Here is an 18,500-nt window from a genome sequence, read left to right as displayed (position 1 = left end):
AATTTTTCGGTTACTTAAAAAGGCAACTAGAACTTTTAATTTTTAACGAACGTTGTTATTAGTAAAAAATATACGCAACTTAAAAATTAATTTACGTAACTAACTTTTATATTCTTATATTTTTATTATGTATACGAGGGGGTTTGTTCCCTCGTTAATACCTCGTTCTTTACACTAAATCGTAAGTTTTGTCCCAATTCTTTGAGAATGACCCCTTAATCACAAAGGCCGTAGAATAAATAGTTGAAATTACTAAAAATACTCTAGCATAAAGAGCGAGGTATTTATCTCCTCCCAAATACCTCGCTCTTTATGCTAAAGTATTTTTTGAACCCCTCACATACGTAATAATCTCTGTTCGTTTTAAGTTTCAATACTACTCCTTACTTTCAATTGAAAAAACGTTTTCATGTTTATTTTTTCATTGTTATAGTAATGCTAGAAAATCCTGCGCCCTTTTCATTGAACTTTTCTTCCCCCATGACAAATTCCTCCAAGGAAAGATCCTCCCACATAGCCCCTTCCCCTCGACCCCACCCCAAAAACCAAAAAAATCCTCCTGAAAACGTCTGTACACTTGCCAATAACCATTACTATATGCAAACACTGGTCAAAGTTTGTAATTTGCAGTCCCTCCCCCAGGGATTGTGGGGGAGTAAGTCATTCTAAAAGACATAATTATTACGATTTTCGACTATGCGGAACGAAATGGCTATCTCAAAATTTTGATCCGTTGACTTTGGGAAAAAAATGAGCATGGAAGGGGGCCTAGGTTCCCTCCAATTTTTTTGGTCACTTAAAAAGGGCACTTGAACTTTTCATTTCCGTTAGAATGAGCCCTCTTGTGACATCCTAGAACCACATGGTCAATACGATGACCCCTGAGGAAAAGAAAAAAATAAAAAATAAAAATAATAAACACGCACCCATGATTTGTCTTCCGGCAAAAAATTCGAAATTCCATGTTTTTGTAGATACGAGCTTGAAATTTTTGCTTTATGGTTCTCTGATACGCTGAATGCGATGGTGTGATTTTCGTTAAGACTCTATAACTTCTAGGGGGTGTTTCCTCCTATTTTCCAGAATAAGGCAAATTTTCTCAGGCTCGTAACTTTTGATTACAAAGACTAAATTTGATGAAACTTATACATTTAGAATCAGCATAAAAATTCAACTCTTTTGAGTTATCTTTTAGCATCAAACTTCCGTTTTTTAGCATTTCGTTTACTATTGAGCCGGGTCGCTCCTTAACTACAGTTCGTTACCACGATCTGTTTGAAACACAAATTTCCGCATTTTACAGATAGGAGCTTGAAACCTGTTCAGTAGGGTTCTCTGATACATTGAATCTGATGGTTTTATTTAGATTCTATGACTTTTAGGGGAAATTAGGCAAATATTCTTAGGCTTGTAGCCTTTTACGGGTAAAATAAACTTAGTGAAACTTATATATTTGAAATCAGCATCATAGGCCGATTCTTTTTATATATCTACTGGTATACAAATTATTTTTTCAGAGCTTCGGTAATCATTGAGCCAGTTTGCTCCTTACTTACAGTTCGTTACCACGATCTGAGCATCATATATACCATAGATACCAGAGCATCAAGTTGCTCTGACATGAGAAAAGAATTCTATTCCTAAAGATTATTCGTTTTCTAAAGTGGAATGACATAGTTTAGAATGGTCGACATGAACCTGAAACCTGCTTCAGTGTGATTAGGTAGAAGTATAATGACAAAGGAATATGAATATTTGAAAGAAATAAACCATCAGAAAATTTTGTGTACAAAGCAGAAAGAAGACTGTCTTTAGATCTAAGTACTGTTTTTTCAAAGAAGAAGGAAAAAAGTACACAAATGTCGAAATAATTCAGATTATAAAGTTGAAAAAAAATTGACAAAGCTGACATTAATCCTTTTTCAAAGCACTTGAATTGGTTAAAAATGGTCCTAACTGGCTATGAGACTAAACTAAACTACAATTGGTTGTATTATATTGCAAGCTTTTCAAAAATGTTGTTATGCAAGAGCATAAAAAACATAAATTTAAGGCTATTAACAACTAGCCAGGAACAACAACAACTACTACTAACAATTTACTGAGACACCAAGCCGCCTGAGGCCAACTCAGTTACACACACTCTTCCACCACCCCAATCTATGCAAAAACTTTTTTTTACGCCTTGCCAAGAAGTTCCAGTTTAACTTAAATATTTTCTAAGGGACCGTTCACGCTTGTGAATAAGGCGTACAATTCATGAAATTATGCGCCTTATACACGAAAATTTGTTATAAAATTTATACACGCTCTTCTCAGTGTGTTAAAAATTAAACGTAATGAGTCCTATTTTCTGTGCTAAAAATTATACGGGGACTAATCGGGACCAATAGGAAGCCGTCCTCTGATGAGTCATGTGTGAATTAAAAAAGCAAAGGAGAAAAATATCATTAAAAGATGAATTCATGGAATGGAAAGTCAGTGGAATTTTGGGAGATTTTTATTGACATTATAAGAAAGAGGGAGTATTTATACAAGAAGTCTGAGAAGTTTTACAGCAATAGACAAGTAGTTAGGAACACCTGGTATGCCATAGCAACCTCCATGTCAAGGAGTGGATTTGGCCCCATGACAGGTTAGATTTTTCCCCTTTTTACGGATATAATTCTGTGTTTTCTCAAATTTTTGCCTAGCATATGTTTTACAAGGGATGAATTTCCCTTAAAAATGGTAATTAGGCTATTAAAAAATGTATCAAGTGATGTAGCCTATTCACTCTTGTCCTAACTGAACAATTGCCTAGGCTATTGTAAACTTCCAATTTACCAGAGCTCTATCCCATCTCACTCTGGCTTGCTGGAGTTGGCAAAAATTATTCAAGTCAGATGTAAAAAACACAATTGGTCTACATTTACTAGGCTAGATTATCAATTAGAAGTTAGTGGGAGGATAATGACATCCTCCCACCTCATTCAGGGACGACATGCCTTTTTTTTGGCCCTAGATGACTAGCCAAAAAAGACAGTCTTTGGCAAACTGTCATTCTGCATCCGCAGAACGTGTCCTAGCCATTTCATCCTTTTTCTCTTTATATCTCTAGAAATTGAACTTTATAACCCTAGAATTGGATTGAACTACATTTTTCGTACAGCTTACCGTTTGAGATACAGTCATTCAATTGAGTACCCCCCAAAAAATCCGTAGGTGATTTCTTTGGAAACCTCTAAATTTTTTTTTGAGTGTCCACATTTCAGAAACAATCTCAGTAAGGGTAGGAATTTACTCTCCAAGTTCCTGCCATATCTTGTCTTCTCGTGAATAACGTTCTGGTAGTTCTCTGCTAGTGGAAGTTAAGCCAAAATTACCATTCAGCTAAAAAAAGGCCTATGTTTGTTTATGAAACCTCTGGCGTTTAACTGGCAATGATATCTACTTATTTTTGAAAGTTCTCTGCATTGTTAACCGCTTCTGTTGCTGAAATTTAAGTATTTTACCCAAAAACCATCTTGCTGCTACAGTTGGTACCCTCATGTTTTTATAACTGAGATAATTCATGTTATTCTAGGCCTAAGTGTGGCTTAACCTATCTCATGCTTATGTTCCTTTATGACACCATGAATTAGCCTAGCCCCTAGACTATTTGTAACTTATTTACAGCAGGCTTAGTTGGGTGAGGTTAATATAAATACAGCTAGTAGATTGGTACTTGTATGATATATTGCAAACAACTCAAGTTGTCCATCCATTGATACATTGTAGACTAGAACTGTTTTTTTTCTGTTAGTTTTTTTTCAGGTTAGCATGGAACAAGACAAAGAGATTTGACAGAATAGATGAAATATACATAATTTTGGCTATATATTCAGACTTTGTAGAGGTGAGGCTTAGGCCTAGGCCTATTTGGACAGTGTATAGTTTGAAAACAATTCTTACTTCTTAATAGGGTATGAAGGATAATTATACCTAACTCATTAGGCATGCAGACACACTTTACTTAAACCCCATCCTTAATGTGCAAACATATAGCCAAAATCTGTTACTAATTTGTTATATTTTATCATACTTAGGTATAGTCTATTTCATTAGGATTAAGGGTCAGAAAAAGAGGTTCTACTCAGATGAAGGATATTAGGTTGGCACCATATCATGCAAGTACCAGTAGATTTTCTGTAATTTAGAAATGTAATTATCCATCCATGCTCCTCCCAAGATACACCATAATATCAAAAGAGTTCATCCATTCAAGAGTAAAATCCCTGTTAAGGGGTTTTTGCTGTCTTGGAAACTACTTAAGCTAGGCAAATAGAACCCTCATAAATACATTTGTGATCATTGTTAGTAAATATTCAGTGTTCAAGTTCATTTTTCTAGGATGAAAGTGAAAACATCAACTGATGCCTTTTTGTGCTCTTTCATAATTTAATTATTGCTTCTAGGAGAAACTACATTTTGAACCCTTAATAAAGCTCTGAAAAGTAAAACCACCCATTATAACCAAAAGTTAAAAACCTGCTTCTAAAGAAGACTTCTAATGATAAAAATTCCCCATTTGTAGCTGATTTAGGAATGGTAATTATTATTTTCCTTAGTCCTTAAGTAAAATGTTATATTAAGAACAAATTTGCAGAAACTTTAAAAAAAAGCCAAAATGATGTCATAGCATAACTGGTGTCTTTTTGAGGGGTTTCTGGATCTTTCAGAAGTTTTGTAAATTTGTTTTCATAATAACACTTTACCATTAATATTATTGAAAATAATAATTATAATTCCTGGATCAGTAACAAATGGCAATTTTTTATCACTAGCCATTTTTTCTTTTAGAAATCTATTTTGAAACTATTGGAAACTATGCACTGTTTTTAGCTCTTTTTGCCCATTATAGGCTCAAAATGTAATTTTCCCCCAAAACAATTATTGAATTATGAAAGAGCCAAAAAACAGCATCAAGTGATGTATTCACTTTCACCCTAAATAAATTATATTAAAAATTGCACATTCACCAGTTGATCTCCTGGAAAGGTATTTTAATGCAACCAAAATTGAATCCTTCTTCCTGAAAAGAGCTCTGGCATTTTATGAATTTTTTTTTTCAATCCTTGTGCTATAAAAGTAAAACTTTGTAAAATAGATGTTTGGCTCAAGTGAAGCATAAGAAAAATGTTTTGAACCTCATACCTTTACTCAGTCCAAATGTACATGGTTTTAAAAAACTGTAGCCTAATTATATTTCTTAAATTTAAGAAACAGCCCTCAATATGGCTTAAAATGCTAATGAAGTAACAGAAGTTACATTTTTGAAACCTAGAGCCAATCAAAATGAGATTAAAACTAAAATTTAAGGTAAAACACTAATAGGTAAATATATACATTGTCACATAATTGAGCTAGGATGAAAGTGAATGCATGATTTCATGCCCTTTTTCTTTCCAAATTCAATAATTGCTTCTAGGACCATCTATGCTTTGAGTCCTTATCTTTTTCATAGTTTTTACACATTATTGTTTGCTAGAAACTCTCAAATTGATAGTCAAATCTATTACTTAGAGTAGCACATTCTAGGCATTAATTCATTCAATCTAAATGTATACAATTTAGGTAAATATATACATATTCACATAATTTAGCTTGGATGAAATTGTTTCTAGGACAAATTATATTTGAGCCCTTAAGGATACCCTAAAAAATAGCACATTATCTTGTCCATTGTTTTTACACTATGTTATGTGCTAAAAACTCACAATTAAATTGACAAATCTATTATTTTGAAACAATAAATTACAAAGGCACTAAATCATTCATTCAAAATGTATATAATCTAATTCAAAAATCTTTTGAATTTACAAAAGCCATTCCATTTTCAAATGTTTCCCTGAAATTTGTATTCAAAGATGAATTCTTTGAATAATAAACTTAGTAGTGGCATAACTACTAAGTTTATTTTAATTTATGATTTATAACTACTAAGTTAATGGAGTGAAATGATTTTAACAAAAAAAAATCCTTTTTAAAAACACCCTTCCTAGTCGCTTTGCACAGCCCTTGCATTCTGGTACTAGAAGACATTCAGTGAATCTCCCTATGCAGCATTCCACAAGTAGACATAAAAGTCATTTCTTCAGCCAAAGAGTCATCAATCTGTGGAATCAAATTTCTAAGGAAACAGTTTCTGCAACTTTAATCAAGATGTTCAAGTCCCACCTTGATAAGGAATGGCTCTGCCAGGAGTTCCTTTACAATTGGGAAGCTGCAGCATCCTCCACCAGAGTCTGGATAAACAACCACAACCTACACCAAACAATTTTTTTCGTCACTGGAGCATCACAAGAATTGCAAATCCTTAATTTAAGGTAATAACAATAGTGGACAGAAAAATTGAGCTTGAGTGGAAAAATTGACTGAAAATTAACCATTTGCATTCCCTCCATAAAAATGACGAAAAAGTAAAGTTGCACAATGTATCAGTAGAAAACATTGTAAACTAGAAATTTTTGCATATAGAAAAGTGATTAAAACTTTAAAATCTTTATAAAATTAAAAAAAATAAATGCAAAAGGGAAACATACCTCTAATGATGCAATTACATATCCTTGGAGACTGAAGCTTGCTTAAGGTCCTCCTCACCTGAATCATCATTTGCTGCAGAATCTTCATGGGCAGCTTCAGCCTCCACAGCTCTGATTAAGTGAATTTGATAAATTGTTCTAATACTATGATTTTTATCAAGCCAATATAACCCACTGAGATTTTTCTATGCATTCTTCTGTTTGTATCCTGCCATATAAAATTGCTTACTTTTTCTTTTTGTGCACAGAAAACATACCCTTTTCTATAGATGCAGGAATATATTTCACACCTAAGGATAATACTTAGTAATCATTTTTTTTAGAATTGTATTGTTATGTATAGGTGACTTGGAAGTATATTGCTTTTGTGCAATTTATTTATAAACTAGTGGCATGATTTAGACCCATTTCTAGTATTAATAACTCTTTTATGTTGTTACAAAAATAAAATGCCTTTTTCCTTAAAGAGCTCAGATATAATTTGCCCCAAAAGCTATTTAAAAAAAGCATGAAAAAAGGCATCAAACAATGTATTGACTTTCATCTAGTGTGCAAGATTTACCTGTAAGTTTTGAAATTTACTCTTACTGAATAAGTTATTGGTCACTTTGGTAAGTTACCATATGTTACTGTACAAGTGGTAAGTTTCAAATATTCACGAACTTAAAATAAAGTATTCTATCTTCTCTGATAGATTGATAAGAAATTACTTTTGTATTATTTTATTTGTTTCATTCCTGCTTTGTTCACACAGTGGAGAAAACTATAAAAAATTGCACTTTGGCTTCAGATAATTCTTTATAAAAGACAAGATAGACTATATTGCCAATTGAAGATTGGTGCTCCTGCAAGAAATCTGTTTTGACAGGCATTTTTGGGCTGAAAAACCACTTTCTAGCTTATTTATCTAGCATTGGTTGACTGCCTGTAATAGCATAATATTTGTAGGTATGAATATATAATGAGCTGGAGATAATAGGCTTGAGATCGTATGTGCAGGATTTTGGCTTTTGTTGATGGAAGAGCATCACCAAGTGCTGAAGACCATGTTGTGATCAAGATTGGCCCGGGAATGCAGAAAGCCTCCATTCATACTGGAGTTCCCAGGGACTTCTTGCTGTCTGGTTCTAAGCCAACTTAAGCACCTTGGTGTTGTCTTGAGGAGATGTGTTGATCCCTGTCTTGCACTGATATCTGAAATCATTGTTTCCCTGAGGCCAGAATAATTTCAGTTATTTAAAGGATAAGAATATTTATTATTTATTGTATTGACATTTTGACTGATGAATTCAGACAATTCAAACTGGATTTATTAGGAGTTTCAGAAACTCGTATCCCAGGGGTAGGAAGCATGAAATTAGGTGATGTAGAATTCATTTACTCAGTCAGGAAGGATGGGGTACATATACAGGGAGTTATGACATCCTCCCATCCCAGACAAGGACAACCTGCTTTCCATTTAGCCCTAGATGGTTGGCCAAAAAGGACAATTTTTGGAAATCTGTCATCCTTCATCTGCAGAATGTGCCCTAACCATCTCAACCTTTCTTTTATTGTAGCCCTAGAAAGCAGGATTGAACCACATTTTCATACAGACTGTACAGATACCCAGAACAATCTGTAGGCAATTTCTCTGGAAAACATCTAGCAAATCTTTATCTGCTTTTTGGAGCATTCATGCTTTAGAGCCATATTTGACCACTGTCAGCACTGTACCTTCAAATATTCTAATCTTCGTTTGCAGAATTAATCTTCCTATTCATCCAAACTTTTTTTAACTGAGAAAAAATACCCTGAGTCTTGAATTTTCTACTTTTAATATCTTCACTGCTCCCACATCTTCATACTACCAAGGTTAGTGAAGCTGCCCATCAGATCAATATTTTTGTTAGCCAATGTCACCTTTTCATTTTCACTTATTCCTAGCATTAGTGACTTAGTCTTCTTAACATTAATTTTCTAACCTATTCTACCATCCTGGAATCACAAAACCTCTAGAAGTTCATTCATTTTGCTAAAACTTTCATCTAGGATGCTTAAATCATCAGCTTAATCTAAGTCCAGGAGAGTTTTTCCTCCCCATTTGATGCCATGGTATCTCATTGCCTGCTGCTGCTGTAGAAAATTGAAGTACAGAATGACCCACAAAGCAAGAGCTTCCTATTGTTCAAAGAAGTGGCAGCCAAGTGAAATTGGCTTTGATCCAGTTTCACATCCTAATTGATCCAGTTTCACACTGGATCATTCTCTATATTTTTACCTGCAACTCTATCTCAATTTAGCACATTTTCGAAATGTTCTACCCATCTCCCTTTACCTCTTTCCTTATGATTAATTGTAGCCCCATTTCTATCTTTAGCTTTGACAAGTCTGGATTGACTACTCCCTCTCAATTTATTATCATACCAGTACAGTATTTTAATATTGTACCATCTAGCTGCATCTTCTAGATCCTTGACAATTTTATCCATGGCCTCAACTTCACACTTCCTTAGTTTATATTTTAATGTTTTATCCACTTTTTTACATTCCATTTGTTTTCATATGACTGATCACTCAGATAATTCTTATGCAAGCCCCTTCTCCTCTCTATTAAACATAATTCTTTTTCGCTAATATTCCTAGCTGCAGTCTTAACTTTCTTCTTGTAGGTAGATTTCAACTTCTATGGGACTAGTACTACATAGGATAGTACTTGAACAGAATATGTTATAGTTTAAAGACAGTTTTTAACTCTTTGAATCTTGTAGAACCATCAAAACACACTAGAAAGCAATTTTGATTTTTCTTTCCTTTTTTTTTACAACGATTTTCACTGGTGAAGTCATGAAAACTCCCATTCTTCTCGTTTTGACTTCCGTGATTTTAAAATTTTATTTTAGCCTTTTGCAAAAAATATTAGATCAATCAAATATTTATTGGTTTGAATGTTGGATGTTGGCTACTGGGTCCACTGAGCTCATGGGCAGCTTTAGTTGGTAACTTGTTAATCTTAATCAAGTAACAAAAACCCAAGAAAAATGGTTTTGTATAAGCTATTTATTTGAAAGTGTAAATATTCTAAGTAGTTCACCCAAATAAAACTGGTGTCAGGTTTTCTTAAGATATAACCCGCGATTTAGCACACAGATTCAAGGAAAATGAAAAAAGGCAACGTGTTTCTGCTACAAATTTAAAACTAAGTCAAGGTTTTAAGGTGTTGATTTTGAAGGATCCCAGTGCCTACATGATTGTCACTGTAAAAATATTTGAAGTGTTTTTACAATTTGCACAGCAAAATGTTTGCGATTGCTTCTAATTTAGCTTAGATTTGTATCATGAGTTCTGACCTTAGTTGGATGTGCTGTGGGATATAAATTAAACTGTTTCCCATTCTTTCAGACATTGTCTTCTGTAGCCTAAGAAATTCCACAAAAGCAAAACCCTGTCAACAAAGAGTGGCTATATAAAGAAATCATTGTTAATGGTAATCGTGTTGCCAAAGCTTCCTGCAAGTATTATGGTTTTTTATTAGTCAAAAATTCTTGTCGCCAAAAGCATCACCTTTTGCAATGTGAAACAGCATTGACATCCATAAATATTATGATGAACAGAAATCATCTACCCATAAGAAATTCGCTGCTGCAATAAAGAAGCGCATGAGAAGTAGTCGCATGAAAGAGACAGTTGTGCAGAATCTGAAGATGTTGGTACTGATTCCAACAGTTCTGATGAAGGTGGCTCTAATCATGTTCCAGTACTTTAAAACGCTTTGGCTAAAATCATCACTTCCCAGTACTTCTGGGTCTGTTCTGACCCCCCTTGTTCGTTCATGTTCCCTCCCTCTTCCTTATGTAACCAAAGAGGTGCAGCAACCAAAACTTACATGTAACCAAAAAGTGATCATAGAACAACAGGGGGCCTGCAACAAAGCTTGGGCTTGTGCATTTTATGTATGCGATATACTATTTGCTGTGGTCAAAAATGAATATTTTGCAGAGGCGATAAGGGCTATAAATCCAGATATGAAGGAAATTTTTGATAATAAAGTATGAATCAAATACCTAGATGAATGCTTTGCTGAACGCATGCTTGATATTAAACTGGAAATTCAGAACTGGAAAACAGCCAAAACTCTTTGTTCCAATGGATAGCCAAATAGTAGACAGGAATCCATTGTTAAAAAAGCTCTCTTCCTTGAATCAGTAGAAACTGGCGACATGCACCACACTGCACAGTTTTTAGCTGATTAACTGGAACAAGTTACTGAAGTTTAGGGCCCTGCTATGACCGGAGACAGGAATGCAATGATGGAGATTGACGCCATTTTCCTTGATAATTCCAGTAAATAAACTTGCTACCTCGTTACTTCAAACTATTGGGTGCATCCCTCACATTTTGAATCTTCTTGTCCATTATACTATGAAAAGCTTAGACCATTGTGTTGAGGTCATCATTAATGTCAGGTCTCATCAAATGGCTCATGTTATCCTTGACAAAAAGCAGATTGCACTTCTTGACAAAACTATCAGCCTAGAACTACCTGTCAAAATTCGCTGGGGATCTATCTACTGATCTATGTGCTTTATAAAAGTGTTGTAGGGACCTTTATGGTCTATGTCAATTGATAGAACGTGTGATTACTCAGGATATCAGAAAAGTGCCTTTTGATGATGATAGAGATAAGATAAGATTTATTGCACAGAATAAAGTCTACAAACAAAGCTCATGAACAAAATACAACTTTAGATAATATCCATGTATATATATCTATAAACAAGAGCTAAGAGCTCATATGGTACTTGCGACGAGGTTGAAAGAGCCAAGAGCTCATATGGTATGAGCTCTATCAAAATTCTAAGAATCAATAGATTGCTTTAAACTGAAAATAAGAAGCTTAATGCCGGTCGGGATTTAAGATAAGAGCTCTGAGTCACGAGGTTCTTCTAAATATAAAAATTCATTAAGATCCGGTCATCCACTCGTAAGTTAAAAATACTTCAATTTTTCTAATTTTTCCTCTCCCTTCAGCCCCCCAGATGGTCGAATAGGGAAAAAAGACTTTATCAAGTCAAGTTGTGCAGCTCCCTGACATGTCTACCAATGTTCATCCTCCTAGCATGTCCAGAAGCATCAAATTCGCCAAAGCACTGAACCCCACCCCCTAACTCTCCCAATGAGAGTGGACCCAGTCCGGTTACGTCAATCACATATCTACGACATTTATAAGCGTTTTCCAATATTTCCGGTTTCCCCATCCAACTACCCCTAATGTCAACAGATCTGGTCGGGATTTAAAATGAGAGTTCTAAAGCACAAGATCCTTCTAAATATCAAATTTCATTAAGATCTGATTACCCGTTCATAAGTTACAAATACCTCATTTTTTCTAATTTTTTTTAGTTACTCCCCCCCTCCCCAGCTCCACCAAAGAGGGCGGATCCGGTCTGGTTATGTCAGTCAAGTATCTTGGACTTGTGCTTATTCTGTCCACCATGTTTCATCCTGATCTCTCCGCTTTAAGCGTTTTCCATGATTTCCGGTCCCCCCCCCCCAATGACACTGGATCCGGTCGGGATTTAAAATAAGAGATCTGAGTTACGAGGTCCTTCGAAATATAAAGTTTCATTAAGATCTGATCACTCCTTCATAAGTTATAAATACCTCATTTTTTCTATTTTTTTTAATTAACCCTCCCCCCCAACTCCCCCAAAGAGAGCAGGTCTGTTCCGGTTATGCCAATCATGTATCTAGGACTTGTGCTCATTTTTCTCAGCAAGTTTCATCCCGATCCCTCCACTCTAAGCGTTTTCCGAGATTTTAGGCCCCCCCCCATACTCCTCCCAATGTCGCCAATTCCGGCGGGGATTTAAAATAAGAGCTTTGAGATACGATATCCTTCCAAACATCAAATTTCATTAAGATCCGATCACTCCTTCGTAAGTTAAAAATACCTTGTTTTTTCTAATTTTTCAGAGTTAACCCTCCCTCCCCCCAACTCCCTCAAAGAGAGCGGATCCGTTCCGGTATGTCAATTACGTATCTAGGACTTGTGCTTATTTTTCCCACCAAGTTTCATCCTGATCCCTCCACTCTAAGCGTTTTCCAAGATTTTAGGCCCCCCAACTCTCCCAGTGTCACCGGACCCGGTCGGGATTTCAAATAAGAGCTCTGAGACGCGATGTCCTTCCAAACATCAAATTTCATTAAGATTCGATCAATTGTTCGTAAGTTATAAATACCTCTTTTTTTCTAATTTTTCTGATTTAACCCTCCCCCCCACTCCCACCAGATGGTCGAATTGGGGAAATGACAATTTTTAATTTAGTCTGGTCTGGTTCCTGATACGCCTGCCAAATTTCACCGTCCTAGCTTACCTGGAAGTGCCTAAAGTAGCAAAACCAGGACAGAAAGACAAACAGACCAACCGACAGAATTTGCGATCGCTATATGCCACTTAGTAGATACCAGGTGCCATAAAAAAGCAAAAAACGCCAAGGTTCAACATATTAACCAACAAACACCAGTGATAGTAAAACTCAAAACCTGACAACAAGCTATCCCCTCAAACATGATTCCCAATGTTTAATCCCTAAACAAAGAAACTTACACAACTGTTTAATGACACATGCGTTCCTCTCAGCCATCTGCTCAATTAACCAGCACTCACTCCCAAACACTCGTTCAAAACGTTCATTGCACAACTCAGACAGCTCTTCACACTCAGATACAAAATGAAATAAGTTTTCATTCACACATCCACACATAGGGCAAAAATAGGGGCTAGCTGCCAGCCTAAACTTTTCCAAAAATTTTCCTTCTCTCACCTAAATCCGAACTATCCCTCTTACCAACAACAAGTTCTTCAAGTCTTCTTTATTCAACCCAAATTTAAAGTAAACCTCCTCCCCCAATAGTTTATAGCTTGGGAGTAAAACTTCAAAGACATAGATTGGTCCTTATGAGCTTGCCACTCTTGGATTTCTTGGTCATTTAGGGTCCGCTGGACTTCCTTCCATACTGACACGCTTTCCCCCATTGGGCCTTTTCCTTCATTCCACATCACCGAAAGGCCACAAAGGTCCAGTATTTTCTTGACCTGATTTTGCCACGAATCACGTCTACCGTCCTTGAAGCTCCCCAAATAAGCTGGCTTAAGAAGTCTAACTCTAGGTAGCCTAATTATTCTCTCCAAGAATTTTGCCATTCTAACCAATCTAATGCATTCCTCTTGGATTTTCATCCCCCCCCACGTCCCACAAGATGTCTTTGTTGGAAAATTTTCATTAGAAATTTCCTCTTCTTGGTATTTTCATTGCAAAAATGACAACTTAAAAAAGTAAAATTTGCCCCCTCAACAAATTTTTCATGAATCAATGCCACTGCTTTGAAAAGCTGCAAGTCACAGCTAGGTGAATAGATTTTTTTTTTGTTAGGAATGGATCTGCAATCCAGACTAGGGTTCAGGAGGTGTTTTCAAATACCCACAAACACTAGTATTGCCAGGTGGGTTATTGTCCACTACTGGCAATGAAAAGACATTTAAAAATTTGTCAGAAAAGAAAATATAGAAATACTTCCATTTAAATGTGGGTAGTAAAAAAAGGCAAGTTAATGGTATTATATGATAATTTGTGAGCTAAAAGGTGAACATACCACATGCCTTTCAGCACTCTTTCCAAATACGCTCATCGCTACTATCTTTGGTAAATTACCTTGCCTTTTCAATGCTCTTTCAAAATATATTAATCATTACTGGTGCAAATTCGTCAATCCTCTCTCTAATGGGGCTTGATAGAGCCCTAGGCTGTATACAAAACTTCGTTTATTTTGTGTTTTATATTATTTTTTGTGCTTTTTTCATTAGAATTCAAGATAGAGGCTCTTTGGTATCTTGGAAAGCAGTTGTATTAGCAAATTAATCTGAGGGACTAGGCTAAACTATGCCCTAAGCAGGGGCGCAGCTAAGGGAAGGGGGTCTCCAAAGTTCCAGGGTGCAGGCAAGCAGCACCAACAGCTTGAAATTTAGCATATATTTTTAGTTTAGTTTAGCTTATGTTCCTCATTTATTGCCACACTGGACGATTTTTCGGCACATCCTTTATATCTCCCACTAAATTCAAGACCCTAGCTGCACCCCTGGGCCTGGGAAGGTGTTTTCAGGAAACTGGAAGTCTGTAGTAATATCAGGGGAAGGGAATCGGTTTTATAATTTTGCTGAAGAGTGTCCTAATTTTCTCAAACATTTGTAACTGTCCAGCTGTTCATATTTCGTATCATCTAGTTGGAAAGTAACTGTCCCCTCCCCATACCATGGTGGCATACCTGTTGCTATTCTATCTGCTTTAAATTGTTGTTCATGATTTTTAGGTGTATTAGGAAGTTATATAATATAGACTTTAGAAACTTAGTTAAGTTAAGACACATCAACATTTACAATTATTTACATTAACTTTACAATTATTACAGATACATGCTGCACCTCATGGCAGTGGTCTATGAAATTACCTGCTAATATATAGAATGCAAACTTTGTCAGGGTTTGGAGCTCAAGGCTCTGATACAGAAGAAAAGCCTGAAGGCATTAGGACATCAATCTCAAGACTCTTTAAACTGTCTAAAGGTAACTGTGTCTCTTTTTTTAAAGCAAAATTGCAGTAAACCAGGGTTAGTTGCCAGAAAACATACATGCAATACAAAATAGTAAGATTTTAAATATTTAGTTCATGCATGTACATTGTGAAAATGGAGGACCCCCCGCCCCTAAAAAGAGCTTGAGGACCCCTATTCATTTGGAATTCTGAGATATGCACACTAAAGTGAAAAAAAGAATCGGATATTTTGGTATAAGATAAGGTTCTTATAAAAATCAATTTACTTCTTTGTTAAAAAGACCCTGTTTTTTACCTATTATTTAATATACTGAGACTACAGATCCTAAATTATATTATTCTGTTATAGGTTATTCTTTAGTAGATGTTTATTCAGTCTAAATATATGGGTTTCAGTATCACATATGAATCATCTGCCATATCCGCACGCACAGGGGGGGGGGGGGCGGATGTAGGCTGGTCACTAGAATCTCTATCCATGAAATCTTAAATATTTGATGTATAATCTTCAGGTTTTTGTGTTTTGGCCCAACATCATTAAAGTGTCTTAATTTGTGTGGAAAAGGGAGGGGGGTCTATGTTGTTAGTATAATGCTACGGTATAGTTTAGAAGAATTCCATTGTATAAAATTTAACTTCACCAACACAAATAGTATTAATAATAGTGCTCTATGGTATTCGTTAGAAATTATATAAAAATAGGCAATTTGTGATTGTATGTTAGCTGTACGAATACTTGAAGTATATTAGTGAATTTGTCTACCATACCCACTTAATGTACAGTTGAACTCTTTATTTTTTATGACATATTGGTAATCTTAGCCTCTTCTAGTTGTTTCTAGTATTCATTCAATCATATATTAAATACTAGCTGTTGGGGTGGCGCTTCGCGCCACCCCAACACCTAGTTGGCGGGGGCCCTTCGCGCCCCCCAAGCCCCCCGCGCGCGTAAGTCGTTACGCGCCATATTAGTTATGCGCCATTGTAGTTGTGTACCTGTATCCCACCTGTGAATATATATATATATATATATATATATATATATATATATATATATATATATATATATATATATATATATATATATGTTTTTAACTACGTAAAACTTGCGAATATACAACATTCTTGGCTGTCCCATTGTCTGTGCATATACAAAGCCTTATATACTTATAATGACGTCATATGCAAACGCTCTTTTTACAAACATGCATACGTACAACTTATTTTTATATAGATAGATAGAAAGATAGATAGATGTACATATACAATACAAATTAACTACGTAAAACTTGCGACTATACAACATTCTTCGCTGTCCCATTGTCAGTGCATATAAAAAGACTGTCAGGTTTACCGACCCTCCAACATGCAACGTACAATTGTCCATGGGAAAAACAATCTGTATTAAGATCTATACCGCATTTTTCTAATGATTGCCCTTGAGCTTTGTTGATGGTGATTGCAGATGCTAATCGAATTGGGAATTGCAATCTTTTAACTTGAAAAGGCAGATCCGTTGGAATCATGGGAATGCGAGGAATAAGAACAGCCTCACCCTCAAAAAGCCCTGTCATGATTGGTGCCTCTATTAAGTTTTCATTGTTGTTTTTTTTTACGGCAAGTCGCTTGCCATTGCAAAGCTTTGGTGGGTTGATATTTCGTAACAATATTATTGGTACGCCTATTTTTAGTTGTAGCACGTGTGGTGGAAATCCTGGGAGATCCAGGGAATTTAAAAATTCAGATGGATAATTAACCGCCTCATTTGGTTCCAGAACTGTGTCGTAATTGGAACTGTGTGCAAATGGTTAGAATATTCGGAAATACGTTTTCAACCAATTCATTTTTGGACGTCACTAAACAGAATTCAGTAGGCAGTTATATACGTCCTGAAATTGAGTCTACTGGGAGCTTTCCGTTTCCAATTGCCAGCAATTGATCTGAAAATGTTTGACCAGAGTCATCGTTTTGCAATCGGACACACATATTTGTAGTTAATTTTATTTTGTCTGCAGAGGTTGATCTAGGTATTATAGGTAATGTTTGCCTGAAATCTCCCGCAAGCAATATTAATGTGCTGCCAAAGGGTTTCGAATCCCCTCGCAAATCTCTCAACTATTGATCCAGAGCCTCGAGTGATTTTTTGTGTGCCATTATGCGCTCGTCCCAAATAATAAGTTTGCATTGCTGCAATACTTTACCCATCCCAGATGATTTGGAAATATTGCACGTGGGAGTTTCTGTAGAATGAAAATTCAGAGGCAATTTCAAAACGGAATGAGCAGTTCTTCCACCAGGCAGCCACGTTGCGGCTATTCCAGACGACGCAATTGCCAACGCTATGTCATTTTTTGATCGAATTGATGCCAGAATCAGTTTTATCACAAGTGTTTTACCAGTACATCCTGGCACATCCAAAAAGAAGATTTCTCCAACGTTGTTATCGACACAATGCATTGTCTTATCATAAATGTTCTTTTGCTCAGACGTTAACTTAGAAATGTTATTTTGTACATACGACAATAGATCACTCATGCTGTAACTTTGTTCACGATCCAATTCTACACATGCTGAAACAGCAGCGTTACGATTAGGTGAAGGCATTCCCAAACCCTGAAGAGGTTTGTTTGCCATACATACGCACAAATCTTCAATAATGACTAAAGTGTAGTTATAAATTTCTGATGTAAAATCAAAAGTCATATCTGACTTCTCTATCGGCTCGAAAACGGCTATCTTTTCGATGGAGTATATCCTCGACCATTTTCGATTTATATTTTTCCCATAACTCTGTAGGAGCTGAAGGAGAGCAAGTTGTTAGCATGATCCCAAACAATGCACGAATTTGACTTGGAGTTGACGTTTCGCACGCGTCATTGATGCAGTTATCCCAGTGTTGGTCATTCTCCAATAAATTCAGAGCTTGGCATGCACTACGGTAAGTGCCATGTATAATACTGTTTACAGTTCTCAAATACTCAAAGGACATCGGACCGTATACATTCACCAAAAGCAGGTGGAGAAAGAACCATTCATGTTGACTGGGGTGAATGGTGTAGAGTTTTCCTATCGTGGTATCTTTTGAAGATGGTAGGTTGGCCGTCGACTGACTTACCCTGTTTTCGACGTTCAAATACTTTATTTTTAGCATTCCACGTGTAATACGAATGCACTTCAGTATACTTTTTTTTTGCAAAAGAATTATTTTGACATAACGAAAAGAAAGCAGTTAACGTTGTATCTGGTGGATTCAGGGCTCTTTGGATTCCGAAAAATAAACACGTTGTCCATTCTGTAAATGTACCGCTAAGTGAACAACAGCTGGACTTCGTTCATGTACCGGAAA

At 35.9% G+C, this 18,500-nt stretch overlaps 2 protein-coding genes across 14 annotated transcripts in view; one reads left to right on the top strand and one right to left on the bottom strand.

Annotated features, from left to right (window-relative positions):
* LOC136033883 (uncharacterized) overlaps window positions 1-18,500 on the bottom strand; it is a 611,411-nt gene that overhangs the window by 105,619 nt on the left and 487,292 nt on the right. The window lies entirely within an intron of this gene.
* Window positions 3,432-18,500, top strand: part of LOC136033882 (1-phosphatidylinositol 3-phosphate 5-kinase-like) — a 123,926-nt gene continuing 108,857 nt past the window's right edge. The window contains exons 1-2 of one of the 2 annotated variants that reach the window (XM_065714855.1): window positions 3,432-3,517; window positions 15,012-15,165. In XM_065714855.1, coding sequence (XP_065570927.1) covers window positions 15,066-15,165 — 100 coding nt within the window. In that variant the 5' untranslated portion in view covers window positions 3,432-3,517; window positions 15,012-15,065. Of the gene's footprint in view, window positions 3,522-15,011; window positions 15,166-18,500 lie in introns of both variants that reach the window. The other variant, XM_065714854.1, reaches the window with a different exon arrangement.

Source organism: Artemia franciscana, chromosome 12 (assembly GCF_032884065.1).
Source record: "Artemia franciscana chromosome 12, ASM3288406v1, whole genome shotgun sequence".
Lineage (NCBI taxonomy): Eukaryota > Metazoa > Arthropoda > Branchiopoda > Anostraca > Artemiidae > Artemia > Artemia franciscana.
This window is presented reverse-complemented; position numbering and strand designations above follow the sequence as displayed.